The sequence below is a fragment of the Narcine bancroftii genome, chromosome 1, assembly GCF_036971445.1.
Source record: "Narcine bancroftii isolate sNarBan1 chromosome 1, sNarBan1.hap1, whole genome shotgun sequence".
NCBI classification, from domain to species: domain Eukaryota; kingdom Metazoa; phylum Chordata; class Chondrichthyes; order Torpediniformes; family Narcinidae; genus Narcine; species Narcine bancroftii.
In genome coordinates, this window is record NC_091469.1 from 404,328,465 (window position 1) to 404,345,490 (window position 17,026).

At 37.5% G+C, this 17,026-nt stretch overlaps 1 protein-coding gene across 11 annotated transcripts in view; it reads left to right on the plus strand.

Moving 5' to 3' along the window:
• LOC138751496 (histone deacetylase 9-like) overlaps window positions 1–17,026 on the plus strand; it is an 851,890-nt gene that overhangs the window by 734,999 nt on the left and 99,865 nt on the right. For all 11 annotated transcript variants that reach the window (XM_069913815.1, XM_069913825.1, XM_069913826.1 and 8 more), the window contains one exon: window positions 9,073–9,180. In XM_069913815.1, the coding sequence (XP_069769916.1) occupies window positions 9,073–9,180 (108 nt within the window). The remainder of the gene's footprint in view (window positions 1–9,072; window positions 9,181–17,026) is intronic.

A 17,026-nucleotide genomic window follows, 5' to 3' on the forward strand; every position in this document is an offset into this window, starting at 1 on the left:
ATTGAATAAAGCCACAGGAGAGTTGATTTAACAAACATGTGTTGAAAACTAGTACTTAAAGGTAAATGGAGGTCACAATAATGGGGGGTGGGAATAGTTGAGGACAAGGTAGTAAAGGTTCAGAAGAACTCTATTCCAAACAAAATAAATGATCCCTCCTAAATCTAGATCTCTGTAGAGATGAACGAACATGTATTTTTTCATTAAGCAGAATAGGACTCTCAAAGGTGCAGAGAACCAAGGACAAAAGAGGTGAAGGGTAAAATTAAAAATGAAAGCAGCAAGACAAAGAGAGATCATAAAGATTATTGGAAATTGGGTCAAGGAAATTCCCGAGAGTGATCGAGTCATAAGCAAAGAAACAGGCCCTTTAACTCATTATGTTCATAAAAGCCATCAAGCATTCCATTCATATTAGTATATTTGCGAGCATTTGATCATTAGCCTTCTTTGCCTTAGTGATTGAAATGCTCATATAAGTACATGTTAAATGTTATGTGAAAAATATTAATGTTGAGATAGTCAAATGGGTTCAATGGTGGCTAGAAGATAGGCACCAGAGAGTCATGGTGGACAATTGTCTGTCAGGATGAAGGCGAGTGACGAGCAGTGTGCCTCAGGGATTGGTGTTGGATCCCTTGTTGTTTGTCATTTACATTAATGATTTGGGTGATGGAATGGTAAATTGAGTGAGTAAATATGCAGATGTTACAAAAATAGGGGGAGTTGTGGATAGTGAGGATAGTTTTCAGGGGCTGTAGAAGGATTTGGACTGCTTAGAAGAGTGAGCTGAAATGTGGCAGATGGAGTTTAATATAGATAAGTGTGAAAAGCATTTTGGGAAGAATAATCAAAATAGGACATATGCAGTGAAGCGGGGGGGGGGTGGCATTGAGGAATGTGTAGGAACAGAGAGATCTTGGAATTATGGTTCATCATTCTTTGAAAGTGAATTCTCATGTAGATAGGATGGAGAAGAAGCCTTTTGGTGTGCTGGCCTTTCTAAATCATAGCATAGTATATAGGAGATGGGAGATGATCTTGAGACTGTTCAAGGCATTGGTGAGGCCAGGTTTGGAATATTGTGAGGGGAATAGATAGAGTAGACGTGAATAGGCTCTTCCTCTTGGGGGTAGGAGAGATTGTAATGAGGGTTAAGGGTTAGGGTTAGGGTTGGGGGCAAAACTTTAGAAGTAACATGAGAGGAAGCTTCTTCACTCTGAAAGTGGTGGTTGAGTGGAATGACCTTCTGGAAGAGGTGGTTGCAGCAGGGTCAATTTTGTAATTTAAGAGGAGGTTGGATGAGGATGTGGATGTGAGGGGTTGGAGGGTTATGGGGAGGGAGCAGGTAGGTGGAACTAGTGGAGTTCACTTAAGTCAGTGCAGACTAGAAGGGCCGATATTGCCTGTTTCCATACTGTAATTGTTATATGGTTGATAATTTTCACCTGAAAATACAAATTGATTCTGATTCCAAATACCCTGCAGATCATTGATCATAGATGCATTATTTCTGCCTAATTACAAATTTAAATATATTTTTTTTCTATATCTCTACATGCATGATGTGCTATTTCTTCTAAAGAGCTATGTCTTTTTCAGAAGAACCATTTTTTGCAGATTCATTAGCAATAGAAATGAGAAAAGCATGCTTTTTTACTTAGAAACTTGAAGGACTCTAGCATATGGCATAGATAGCTAGTCGGACTGAACGATATTGATATATTAAACAAAATGACATGAACTTAAGTTATTTAAAAAAATTTAAACATACTCCACAGTAGCAAGCCATTTCGGTCCATGTACAACCCCTGGTTAATTTTGAACAGTGGGAGGAACTGCAGTCCCTGGAGAAAACCCATGCAGACACAGGAAAAACATACAAACTCCTTAAAGACAGCGCAGGATTCAAGCCCCAGTCCTGATCACTGGTGCTATAAAGGAACTGTACTAACTGCTACGCCAACCGTGTTGCCTGTTCAAGAGAATTACAGTCATTTTAGAAACTGATCAAAGTTTCAATGGCCTGCATGGTTTTCTTGTCAATAAACTTCAATGGATAGGAACATTGGGGTTTGTATAGCAGACAGTTGATTTGACATTACCTGTCAATACACCACCTGAAACAGCTAAAATTTTATCTTAGAATTCTTACAATTAATTAGAATTACAATTGAATGTGTGTTGGGGACCTGTTCCTTTAAATGAACAGTAGAAATGAACACCCTATGAACACTGGTAGGTCATAATTCAACTAATCTAAGATGATACAGTGATGTGAAAGTATTCACACTCCAGGGTTTGGAAGAGTTGCAGAAAAAAATCCACTGGGATTCTGCTTCTGATTCTGAGGGCAACATCAGAACTTCATTGAAGAGGGTGCACCCTCACAAGGCATCAGGCCCTGACAGTGTACCAGGCAGGGCTACTGAAAATCAGCGCCACCAACAAGCTGGAGTGTTCACAGACATTTGCACCCTCTCATTGTGGCAGTCAGAGATTCCCACCAGCTTCAAAAGGGAATCAATCATCCTGGTACCCAAAAAGAGTAGTGTGGGCTGTCTCAATGACTACCGTCCATTAGCACTACCTTCTACTGTGATAAAATGCTTCAAGAGGCTGATCAAGGCCATAATTAACATGGACCTAAATAAAGATCTGGACCCCCTGCAATTGGAAACTTCCACAGGTGTACCGTGGAGACCATTTTGGCTGGTTGCATCACTGCCTGGTATGGAGGCACCAACTCTCTGGACAAGAATTAATTCTAGAGGGTTGTTGCGATATCACAGGCACCAGACTTCATTCCATCGAGGACATCTACATGAGGAGGTGTTTTAAAAATCAACCTCTATCCTCAAATACCCCCACCACCCAGACCATGCCCTCTTCACTCTGCTACCATTGAAAAAGAGATACAGGAGCCTAAAGACGAGCATTCAGCGGCACAAGGGCAGCTTCTTCCCCACTGCTATCAGATTCCTGAATAATCAATGAACCAAAGATACTGCCTTACTCTTTGTGCATTAATATTGCTATTATTTTATTTTATTTTATTTTATTTTTTATAGTAGTGTCATAAGATGGTTATAATGTGTTTGTTTGTACTATGACGCTGCCACAAAACACTGTTGGCTTGTTCATGACTTGTTCATGACAATAAATCGTGATTCTGATTCTGATTAGAAAAGTTGAATATCAAGTGACAGCAGGATCAGGAGTAGATGTGGTAAGTAGCTTCAAGCTGCCACTCTAATTTTGCTATTTACATACTAGAGCAAAAATTACTCTCCCATTGTCTCACACAGCATAAAAGGAAGCAGTTAATGAGACATTGTATCTGCACCGTTCTTGGGACGTTGATCCTGCTCATACCAGAATCGTCAAGAAAAGATAATAATTATTTTCTGAGATTGTAAACTATTTGAGGCAACACCTACAGAACAAAATTGAGTAATATTTTCCTCTCCTCCTGTTTAAGTTAAACTTTTAACTGTCAAGTTAATCTGATGCCAATAATAACTTTCTATTCTTCCACTTGGGGATACTTCAACCTCTTTTAAGTTACCTCCACCATTTCATAAGATGCTGTGTATCCAGTGGGTTGTTCTACATTGCCGACAGCAAACCTAACGAAGGCACATGTTATAGGCTCAACCTGCTTTTGAACTTGGAAAAAAAAGAGTTGAATCAAAATTAGGAAATAAGTTTTCTCACAGATATTTCTCCAAAAATAAGAAAGTTCAGTTATATATTTCCTGGCTTCCAAAGCAAGCCTAAAAAGATATGAAGGGTATTTTTTATGCAATGAAAAGATAATATTCCTGATTAACTCAACCCATGAATTGTACCTCTTGAGTGGTTATACAGGGTTGATTGCTTTTTGTGTTCATGCTATTCTACCAAGATTTCTCTGTTTATGACGTGGAACATGGCTTCAAAAATTTAAAGAATGTTTCCTTTCCAACCTCACCTAGGATTTGTCAGAAAAAAAATTCTTCACCGGTCTCCCTTGTTGGGTTCTTGAATAAGTAAAACATTTGTTGTTGTTCATTTTACATATTTTAGTTACTTTTAATTCTGAGTACTATATTAAGTCTTTGTCAGGCTTTCATTAAAGTCTGACATCTGGAGAATTCCCTAACCATTCTCAAGCAAAACACAAGCGTCTCAGTGAGTCACTGAAACAATGTTCTATAATGTTTAACCCCAGATGGAAAAGTCATCACTTGTGCACCATCCAACCCCCCTCACCATGTGACACTTTGAACTTTTTTTTTCTATCCTGCTTTACAAATCTTCTTGTGCATTAAATATTAAGGTAGTTCTGTCTCTTAGTGATGCAGCATTACTTCAAAATATGTCATAAAGTAACATTATCTTAGAGTTCCCCCACACCAATCACTCCTCCCTTCATTTTTTCATGGGACTGATGATCTGACCTCACCATTCACCAGACAGGAAGAAGCAGTCACTGAGATTTACTGATGAGAGGCACCGATGATTTACAAACGAATGGAAATATTTGTCTTGCGATATATCTTATAACAGTAATAAAAAAAGCTCTTAGCGATTTATTCTAAAATAAAATATATCATAAAAGTCTTCTGGAATTTTAATTTTGACTTCTAGACTCAAATGCCCTCTTTAACCACCACTCAACGCCTGTGTCACCAAGAAAAATAATGGCAATAAAGCCTGGCAAACTGGAGCAAGACATTCTTCAGGAAATGGAACAAACCCATAATTAAATATTGTGCAATGATAATCCTCTTTGGAAATGTATACAGTATATACATATAGTGTGTGTGTGTGTGTGTGTGTGTGTGTGTGTGTGTGTGTGTGTGTGTGTGTGTGTGTGTGTGTGTGCGTGCGTGCGTGCGTGCGTGCGTGCGTGCGTGTGTGTGTGTGTGTGTGCGTGCGTGTGTGTGTGTGCGTGCGTGCGTGCGTGTGTGTGTGTGTGTGTGTGTGTGTGTGTGTGTGTGTGTGTGTGAGAGAGAGAGAGAGAGAGAGAGAAAGAATGAATGGGAAAACCAAGATTTGGTGAATTTGAAAATAACACATTATTACAGTAAATAACGTGCAGCAGTACTCACTGAAGGTCTCAAGTATACTGTGGTTGGAATGATTCATTATTGTCACAACACCAACAATGTATTACTCATTAAATTCTGCCAATACTTGTGACTTTTGACCCCTACAAGATGCTAGCCTAAATATTTGTGAAGTGATTATTGATACTAAAAAAGTATAACCATCCTAATTTTGCAATTAATTGCTGAAAACTGTACTGCAACTGTGCCTTTGGCATCAGTGAATGAACAGAAGTACATCTGTGAGCTTTGAAACTTTGCAGAATTAATTTGTCAAATTATATCTTTGAAAACACGGGTAGAATATTAAACATACTTTACCATGACTCTTAAAATACTGGAGTTGCAGAAGCACAAAATATATATTTTAATTAAAGCATTACTACATAGAAGAGTGACAAATAACTGAACTAGCATTTGCATAGGGATTAATCTCATCTTGAAAGTGTCATTCCTTTTAAGTAATCAGAGCCTTTAATCTCTTTAGTGGGAGAGAAAAAAAACCTGTAAGTAGGAACTAGCCAGATTTTATGACAATACATCAGCAGCTTTTGCTTCAAAAGACTTTGCAGCGTTTGTTGTCATTTATAACTTGGACCTGAAACAATCCACAATTCTCCAGGCACGCTTAGCAAAATTGATAACAGATTTCTTTTCTCCCTTTGCATGGCTCAGAGGAGGCAATTCAAATCAACACCAATGGCAGCAAATATTACTTTTTGACAGGATCATAAAAATCTAAAAGGATTGTGCCCATGACACCGGATGAGAAATGAGGGTTAATATATCTAGATTAGCTGGTGGCTGTGGGTATTTGATGTTTGCAAACAGGATATGATTTTCTATAAGATGGTTTCTTTCCTGGTGCCTTAGATACTTCCCTGCACATATACGAGAATACCAATTGGCTTGTCTAATCTGAATTGGGGCAATTCATTGAAATTGTACCTAAAAGCTCCAGGATGGTAAAATTGGCAGATAGAAACATAACATTGGAATCTTTGACTCGTGACTGGATCATTAGAATCAATTTCAACATGAGCTGAGTCAGTCACATTGCATTCTGACAGTAATTTCCTCAGTGAGGTACTCGGTTAAGAACTGTACCTTTCCAAGTTGAAGTCTGGATTATTAGAAATAAAATCACAGACATGGAAACTTCAGAAAAATTGTAGTCAGTTTAAAAGAAATAAATAAGTAGACTCTTACCTCCAATGCCGATGCCCAACTACAATGTAAGTATGCATGTCATGTGATTGGGAATCTGCAGCTGTGTGTTATTCTTTTTCAAATGGCAGACTCCATTTCCCTTATGATATACGATGCAAGAACAGATGCATAGATTCAGAGTACGCTTGTTTCTGAACTTGACAATGAGCAAGTGAAGAGACCATTGGGACCAATAGTTTGAGGGTGTAGTATTCAGAAACAAATATTTTTTTTAAAAAGAAAACATTATACCTTAACATGTTTAAAAAATACATGCAGGTAGGATTTAAATGTTTTAAATTAAAATTGAAGAAATTGCCTTCTCACTAAATCACGAAATGTCTCTCAGTGCACAAATTTAATATCTGTACTTACATATTACTTATTGAACATTAATTTCAAATTTTGCCAGAATAATAAAATGAAATGCATTCATGCAACTGTTAAATGTGACTCATATTTGAACAAGTGATATAGTTCGTTTGGACACTGTCTTTCACATCAAGGGTCTGGATTTGAATCAAGTCCAAAATGAAAAGTTGAAAGTCCTCAACTGCCAGCTGCAATAGTTCTGTTTAAAATATGGTAATGTCATTTCTGGCCAATTCTCAGTGAACCTACAGCATGGAACCTTCCATAATCTGACACTAATTGTTTGCAATCTCACATGGAGGAGCCATGAAGATCTTTGGTGTCAAATATAAAAGATTCCAGTGCAATACTGAGCGAGTTGCATGCTTTGAGGAAGCAATGTTAGTGGACAGTGCAGAAGGTGCCTCTATGCTGGTAGACTTTTAGGGGAAGAACAGACAAAAATGCAAAATCTTCAAATCTTTTGCTTGGAGGATAACAGATGCAGAAAAAAGGACTTCTAAGACGAAAGTGGGATTTATTTTAATATCTCATTACGTTGATACATTTTTCAATGTTTATATTCCATTCCTAATATTTTGTCTTTAAATTTAAAATGTAAATTTAGACAGAATAATAGGCCCTTTCAGCCCATGAGCCAGTGCCACCCAATTATACCAATTGCCCTACAACACACAGAATTTTTTGAACCGTGGGAGGAAACCAGAGCCGCCGGGGAAAACTCATGCAGACACAGGAAGATCATACAATCTCCTTACAGACTGCATGGGATTTGTAACCCAGACAGAATCGCTGGCACTGTAACAGCGGTGCGCTAACTGCTTCGCTAACTGTGTCTCCCCCCCCATGTCCTCTCGAGATATAATGAAGCTCTTTAACTGTAAAATATTATATGTATTTTTACCACTATTAAGTATGTTGCACAACTGCATTCCCATTATACTAAATTCTTTATTCATTTAACTAAGATTATTTTAAATAAATGTCCATAAATTTTAGCAATAGTATGACACTCTGCTCTTGGAAATTAATTCTATGTCAGATCAGATGAAAGAATGTTTAGCCATTAGTCACCTGCAAGGCTGCACATTCTATTTGGTGCAGTATCTAAACCCAAAATATCAATCATTCTTCTACCTCCACAGATGCAGCCTGATCCTCTTATTTACTACATCAGTTTTTGTTTTTGCTGCACAAGCTAATCAGTTCTTACTTACAAAAATTAGACATTTTGGAGGCTTGCACATAATCCAAATGCAGGTGAAGAGCAGTTGTTGCAAAGCTCATTGTGACTCTGGCCTTGATTGATTTTTGGGTAATAAGTGTTTAGATCTCACCGTCTACCCTCAGGAGATACCACGGGATGACTATTTTCCTAGCTTTCAATTAAAATAGTCTTGTCATACTGGAACCATGACCTCATGTAAATATAGATTCACACACCAATGTTCTTCTTTATTCCTCCTTGACCAATTCAAATATCCCAATCATATATTTTATCATCTTTCAGCCAAGTGAACTCACTTACGTTTGGCATAAAAAAAGATTAAATGTATATTAATCATGCAAAGATGGAAATTATATTATTATTATAACCATTTAGTATGATTATTAATCATGTTTCCTGTAAAATGTAAATAAAGTGAATGTTTTTTTTACTGCAGGATATTTCTCTCCAACAAGCAGGAATAATGGTATCAATTTAATCTATTCGGTGATTGTAATATTCAGTTATATGTATTTTTTTCTTTAACTATTGCATGTTATTGAAAGTGAAATGGTTAGGATAGAATTACAAAAACCATGCACAGCAGCAAAGCACTGAAAATGTTATTACTGGATAGTAGATGTTCGTACAAGAGCTTTGTGTTTCTTCCTGATGAGTAGACAGATACATTTATTAAAGCATAATCTTGTTACTTATTGCAAGATAATTTAATCAACTAGATTGTTGTCTGTGACTAAAATACTGGAGGTAAAATAATATATTTGAAAATTAGACAAAATTACTGGGTTTGCCTTGTGTTGATATCTAATGTGATAAACATTCAAAAGATTTTCTTTTCAATTTCTTTGGCACTTATCATTGCACGTACCACAAGCCCCTGGCTCATATCAAACCACTGCTGTGGCCTGTGTATAACAGACCTGCAAGGTAATCCAGATCCGGTCCATGCATGTAATGTTGTTTGTAATGAAGTCTAAACACAGAATGGCAGTGAGGCATGACAGGAATGTATTTCCATTGGACATGGCTCTGTATAAAAAGTCTAAGCAACCCGTGTCCAGAAGGTCCATTCAGCTGGCCAAAAAGGAAGACTAATGTTATTGTACATTGGCTGTCATCCTGCCAGCCCTCCCTCACAGATTTGTTTCTCTTTGCTGTCTGTTTGCTCAGGTGGACAGTGACACTGTTTGGAATGAGATGCACTCGTCCACTGCAGCACGCATGGTCGTTGGCTGTGTCATTGAGCTGGCTTCCAAAGTGGCCTCTGGAGAGCTGAAGGTGAGGTCCAACTACGTTGTGTGTGGGAATTATTGAGGAAACAAAAGATAATAAAAGCAAACTCAAATAGTGAGGCGTGTTCATTAGTTAATGAATTCGTTGACTGAATAACTGTTGATATTAAAATGTAATAGTCTGCAGAAATCTGGTACTCTGAGAAATATATTAATTCTAATAACACATTGTTTTTCCACTGCTCTTTTAATTTCACTTTTCTTTACACTTGAATGTTTGGTGAAACATTTCCTACAAAATAAATTCCAGTGCAAGCTGTCAGTAACAAATCTGGAATTGATGAGAATTTTTTTTTTAAATTACACAGGCTGATTCAAATGTTGGTTATTTTAGTTGAGATATAATCTATTGATGTTTTTCTAACTAAGTTAATCTCTTAGAGAATTTATTACAGCATCAAACAAAATATGTAAAAATAGGAAGAATAATGAAACAATGCAATGCATTAAAAATAAAATCCCTCACATGGAAGTTGTTGTCCTCATTCTATGGAATTCATTTGCAGAGGAAATTTGTGATGAGTTAGTCATTCAGTCCTTGGGTGGACAGGTTAAGGGGAAACTATACACCCTTTGTGGCTGCAATTTGACCTTAAGGTCCTCAGTTACCAGCAGGAAATATCTGTATGTTTTCTCTCTTTACAATGAGGCTGAAGAGTAATCTTGAGGCTATCACATAGCTACAGGACTGTGAGCATGGTTTAGAAACTAAATAAATTCCTGGGTTTTTTTTTATACACACATTATCTGTCACATCCCCTGCACATCCCACAGAGTATGAATTAAAGCAAGGTCATGCTTAATTTTTAAACAATTGCCCAGTAATGCTTCCAACAACTCTTGCATATAATAAATTACTGTTAATGTTGCCAGGTGTACTCTTTCCTTATATGAGAATGCCACATTTGCATTTACTCTCTATATTCATAATTCTTTCTATTTAATTTTGCAGTTGGCATAATGCTAAAATGCAACATAAAAATGATTTTACCAGCTCAATCACCACCACAATTAAATTGAAAACAAATTTTAACCATATACCATTTACTCTGGACAAGGGTATGTAATCTGCACTCCATTGTTACAAAAGTTCCTACAGCCAACACTAAGCAGCAATCTTTAGTTCAGTAATGTGCGTCCATTGTTAGACCATGGTTACTGAGTTTGAACAAAATGTTGATACAGATTATTTCAATAATAAGAGATGTGGATGCATTTTCCTTTCCACGTAAAGACTGATTCAATGGAAAATTGCAGCTTGCAGAAAAATACCTTGATCTCACTTGGCCAGAATAATGTGGGTTTATATGGGATCCAAATAACCAATAGCCACTAAGAGGTTTGAGAACTGTTCTAATATTTGCCTATGGGCTTTGTGACCTGTACTCTATTCCAAATGGAGAATGCATTCATCTCCTTAGCTTAGTCACAATAAGTGATGCATTGAGGAATGTTTTACCTAATGTATCCACATGTAGAGATTATGTGAACAAAAAAAATTGTGTGCCATTATTTTTTAACTGATCATGAGTTTAATGGATGCTTACATTATATTGTTAATGAAGTCAAATTGAAATGTATCTTGCACTTGATTTCTCAACACACATCAACATGGGCATCTTCCATACTTGTCAGTCTCTCTTCATGCTTCTTCTTGAGTATTACTGGAATACACATTGAAGGATGTATGCACGATTGCTTCCACTCAATGTGTACTTGATGTTAATGGTAAAAGGAGAGTGAGGGATAATATTGGTCCCTTAGAGAATCAGAGCAGGCAACTGTGTGTGGAGCCAAAAGAGATGGGGAAGATCTTGAACAATTTATTTTCTTCAGTATTCACTAAGGAGAAGGACATTGAGTTGTGCAGGGTAATGGAAGCAAAGAGGGTAATTATGGAGACTATAGAGATTAAGAAAGAGGAAGTACTGGGGGTTTTGAAACATATATTGATGGATTAGTCTCCAGATCCCGATGGGATTTTCCCCAGGACCTTGAGAGAAGATAGTGAGGAAATAGCAGAGGTTCTGACAGTGGTTTTTCAATTGTCATTTGAGGTATAGTGCCAGAAGATTGGCATATTGTACATGTAGTTCCTTTGTTTAAAAAGGGTTTGAGGAGCAAGCCTAGCAATTATCAAATGAAAATGAAAAGAAACTGTTGAGTCATTACATCTATGCTAATTAAAAATGGTACCTTGCCCAACCCAGTACTGTATCAATATGCTGCAATTATGATTTTTCAAATGTATGTCCAAGTATCCTGGTGAATATTTCTGCTTTTATATTTAAGCAGTTATGTTCAGTCCCTTATCATTCTCTCAGAGAAAAAAAATCTCATCCCTTAATTGATTTTCCCATTTACCTAAAATCTATGCACCTGTTTTTTGATTTCTCTGTTAAGGGAGATGGCTCTATCAAGCCTCCCCATGATTTGAGGCATGACACCTCAGCTTCCGGTTCCATGGAAAATAACACCATCCTCTCCTTTTTGGCAAGATGTTCAAAAATCTCCTTTATCTTGTCCAATAGAATCAATTGTTCTTGGTGATCAGACTTTTCAAGGACCTCAAGCTCTGCTCAAATGAATGGATAATACAGTTTTGCATAGATGCCCTGCTCTTATATTCTGTATCAGCTAATAGAAAAAAGCACCACATTTGTCTTGTTATCTTTCTAGTTTAAATGATGTGTGGACTGGCACCCCCTTTATTCTTGTTCACCACTTGATATCTTCCCAATTGTGATGTATTTGCTTGTCTTGTTGCACCTCTTCAAATGTATTTTTCTGGACAAAATTCATAGCTACTCTTCACCTCAACTGACGAGATCATTTTTCTCCTCCTGAAGTTTGAAGTTTTCCTCTTCACTCTCAACCACAAAGCCAACTTTTGTTTCTTCTGCAAATTACTTTATTTTATCTATGACATAATTATATAAAATAGAAAACAACAAAACTATAGAGTCCAATGGAATCTTACTAGCAATATGTTTAAATTCACACAAACACACATTGACCATTAATCTTTGCTCTCTGCCAATTCTGGATTTAAATTTCCACTCCCTACTTATGCTCTGACCTTTTACTTTTTGAGAGCTTTCCATGCAGAGACCTATCAAAAACCTATGCTGGAGTTTTATGTAGACGACAACAAAATTGTTTCCTTAATCAAAATCTCCATTACTTTCTCAGAACATTCAATCAAGGTAGTCAGATGTGACCTCCCTTTAATAAGTCTGTTCTGAGTGTTTGATCAATGTGTGCTTTCCAAATCAATCTTTATTCTGTCTCTAAAAGTTGATATCATAATAATATCCCATCACCAAAGTTTACTTAGTTTCTCCCTTCCTCCCTTTGTAAATAGTTTCATGTTAGCAGTCTTTGAATCATCTGTTTTAATGCCTTGGGAAGACTGTAAATGATTGTGAGAATATGTACAATCTGCTCATATGCTTTTCAATAGCCTATATATACATTCTGATTTTTCCCATTAGCACATGACTTATCGGTTCAAATCCACTGCTATGAGATTGATGGCTTGTTGGTAGAAGGCAAGATACTGCATATTGTTTTGGTGTCCTTGCATCAACATTTTGATGAAGGCTTATTCAGAAATGATCCAGCTATGATTTATTTTCAACCAGTACTCTCAATTTGATCCTGTCTTCACTGCTGTATAAGTTACCTCAATCACTCTGTGGGTTTTTAATGATCCCTTCATCATGCAATCTTTACGAAATGCTTCTGCAATCCACATCATATGCATTTTCCCCAAAAAACAAAGCACTTCTTTTCAGCCATTTAAATTGTCTACAATACTTGAACAATCAAAACACTTTGTTAACATCCAACATATAATGAAAAGCTGAAGGGATTCATCAGGTCAGGCAGCATCCATGGTTAAAATGGTCAGTCAACGTTTCAGGTTGGGATCCTTTTTTGTCTCTTGCCTAATACTTCACCATATGAATTTCTTTCTGTTGGCCATTTCTACTCTACCTTTGTTCAGTTCCAGACCTTACATTTTGTATACACTTTCCTAAAAATTACCTCTGCCTCATTGCCTCCACTTGGCTCATGGATTCCATTAAAAAATTCAATCTCTGATGGGTAGATCCTTTAGTTCTGTGAAATCGAAACAATTATAACTTTGATTGGAAAGTTGAACATTTTTACCCTGCTACTGGTTGCCTGTAAAGAAGCAGCAAAGCTTAATTGGTTCATTACAATATGCTTGTAATTTACCAAATAAATTATCCAAGGTCCCATTTAAAAGGTTTATGATACAGTACAATTGTCCTCCCTTGTGAACAGTGAAGATGCAGTATCATCTTCTCAGGATTATCTCTCCTGCACAGCTCAACACACAATGTAAACTTATTTTCCATTCTCTAGAGTTTGTTTGGGATAGGATGCCTGTCTGAAAACCTCAGGCAAGTTTTATTTGCTACAGAGTCTGTTAATTGAATCACACTTCTTGAATAACCATTGATTTTCTCAGTTGAGAGTCATCACACCAGGTGTTTGTATATTTAAACATGATAATTTCAACAAATGGGTGCACTTGGCACAGTGTCACAATGTTTCACCATCCATGCTTTAAGATGCTGAAAATATTTCATAATTTTAAATATCAACAAAGATACTTTATTCAAGAAACAGCATTTAAATACAATTTGCCTTCTATCGACAACTGTTTCTGGAACTTTAATTATTAAGTCATTGCTAGAGCACAAACTAGCACCACCTAGCACCAAGACTCCATCACAATTGTTGAATAAATGACAGCATGAGTATTGCAGACTGACTGCCCAGATTGACATCACATGTGGTGCAGATCTTCTTCTTTGGCTTGGCTTCGCGGACGAAGATTTATGGAGGGGGTAAAAGTCCACGTCAGCTGCAGGCTCGTTTGTGGCTGACAAGTTCGATGCGGGACAGGCAGACACGGTTGCAGCGGCTGCAGGGGAAAATTGGTTGGTTGGGGTTGGGTGTTGGGTTTTTCCTCCTTTGCCTTTTGTCAGTGAGGTGGGCTCTGCGATCTTCTTCAAAGGAGGTTGCTGCCCGCCAAACTGTGAGGATAAATACATTAATACACTATTCCAATACCTGAGTCTATAACATCTTTATTTAAAAAATATACACATTTACAAATATACAGACAAAGGAATGCACCCTCTCATCTCCCAAATATGCTAAACCACAGTCTCATTAGCAGCAGTTATGGGTTATACGTGGATGTGACTCTTTACTAATCCATCATTCTCTCAGATGTCATTTTATAAGAGATTTTTTTTAAATTTGTTTTGTTTTGGAATCTGGCATAGTCGATAGATCGGCATTTTGTACCTATCTGCAGACTTCCAGGAGAAGATGCTGCTGAGTTTGACCTTAAAGCATAATGACATCCTGTTCTCTTATTCTTTCCAACACCAGTACTTCATTGCTTACCTCTGTACCATCTCATGTCTGAATAACTGATATCTTCAGGAGCACCAAAAGTTGGTGATGCAGCATGTATCAATGCCCATTATTTCCCATGTACAGTTGATGGACTGGACACTTATAGCAGTGGGCATCAGCCCTTTTTAATCAATGGGAATGTGCTGAGATTGTGGATGAAGCCTCTTTACTTTTACAGCCTCTTGTTCAATTGTTGCTTCTCTGATTGACAACCTTGAGCTTGGAATTTTTGACATATTTCTCAATAGAGGTCCTACAATCATTGAAGCAAAACTAAGCGTAGGAATAGGTCATACGGTTCCTCAAGCTAGTTCTGACACATTTAGATTTATTGTTATATTTACCACAGTTGCAGGAATAAAGGTTGTTTTGTGAGAGGACAAGTTAGATATCTCATTCATAGTACAACAAAAAGGACGCAACAAAAGTGCAGAGATTCAGAGAGAGGTCAGTTGATATGGAGCAATGGCAGCATAATGTTCTTCCTTTGAGGTGCATTCAGGAGTCTGATAATGATAGGAAAGAAGCTGTCTTTGAATCTGGTCATATGTGAACTCATTTTCATGATCCTTCTTCCTGATTGGGGAGAGACTGGGGAGGGTGAAGATAGTGTGGTCAGGGTGGGATAACCAATAACCAAGGCAACAGTGAGTTGTAGTTGAAAAGCCATATGTATGTGATGCTCTGAGACAGCTTCACATCCCTAATGTGCAGCTTCTTGGGTGGAAATAATGACTTATCCTTTGCTTCAGTTCCACTTTCCTGTTCTAACCTTGTAATCCTGTGGTGCTCTCAATAGCTAACACTTTCTGACCTGGGAAATAATGATGAATTACATATATAAGAAGGGGTTAATGATTAAGGAAGTTGGTGTATGCAGAGGTGCTTTGGATTGGCAGTAAATATGCATTTAATATGAAACAATGCAGAAGAATTTAGCATCCATTGGACAATTTCACTACCACATTTGAGGACCCAATCATGAACAGCATTTCATAGCTGATGCTGAAACTTGCTTTAAAGTTCAAATAGAAACTAACTGCCATAATGATGGATAATGAATTTGTAGGTTTTACCATTTAAGTTCATTTTGCCATCATTCAATTAACATTGGTCATGCATCATGGGTTTAATAGATGTGTTCAATGATGCCTCCAGACATTCAAAGCAGTCCACCAATATGTTTCTTAACTATTAGAATTATTGAAGTGTTGAGAATGGTAGTGGCTTTAGTGAGTCACCAACCTGCTTTACTCTTTTGGAATGACAGATCTCATCACCATTGCCATTTTGACAGTCTCTTTGGTCTTGACTCTTAGTGAAAATTAATGCAGCTGATGCAAAGGCGCATGTTGAAAATCCTCCAAGAGCATTAACCAGTTCCGCCATTAAAAAATATCAGCCACCTTTCACCCTTCTGTTTCAAATGTCGATTCTGTTTCAGCATAGAGATTTCAAATCTCTATGCTGTTTTTGACAAAAGAGTGAAAGAGAGTCAACACTCAGTGTAGACCTCTCTTATACAAACATCATGGCTAAAAACTACAAGCTATCCAAGAGATTTGGTGGGTACACCCATAGCACACAATCCTAACTGAGATTTAATTTAGAAACCTGATCCTTGTACCTATAAATGGACATGACCTCCGAAAAAGATCATTACAAGTGTTTAAAACTTCATCCTCAGCCACTTGTACAATTTAGTGGCTGTGTATTACATTCCACTTCCAAATTTTGGTTCCATTGACTTCAAGCCTGAACCCTACTTCCTTGCTTCTTTCCCTTCTCCATCTGCCTCTATTAGTAATATGTCCTGCTCTGCGTGGCTTCTCTTCCAAGGAGAATGCCTCCACATTGGGACATCTGGGATCAACTTGGAATCCAAATTAAGTCCTCTAGCATCTGCCACATTGCCACATCATTCTCTTTAGAAAAGTTGCAGAGGTTTGGAAAATTGAAACTGCTTGCAGATTGCAGCAAAAATTGTAAGGCATCCAACCTGGAAGTAGTTAATGATTTCTTTAAGTAATGCTGGTTAGGACTCCTTTCTTCTGAGGGTCAGTGGTGTGTTCAGAGTGGGCAGCACAGAAAGAGGGTAGAAGAATTTTGGGGCTCAATGGGCTTAGACAGTATCGAGGAGAGTACGTTTATAGGTTTTCATTTGGGGAGTGGAAGTATAAGTGTGAGGCCAGTGTTCTGTGCAGGGTGTCAGATGTAGGAGCTCCTGGAGTCCCCAAGACTCCTGGATGGTCATAACTGCACCCAGTATGTTGAGATGCAGCTCCTACGAGACCACGTTAGGGAACTGGTGTTACAGCTTGATGTCCTTTGTCTGGTCAGAGAGAGTGAGGAGGTGATAGAGAAGAATT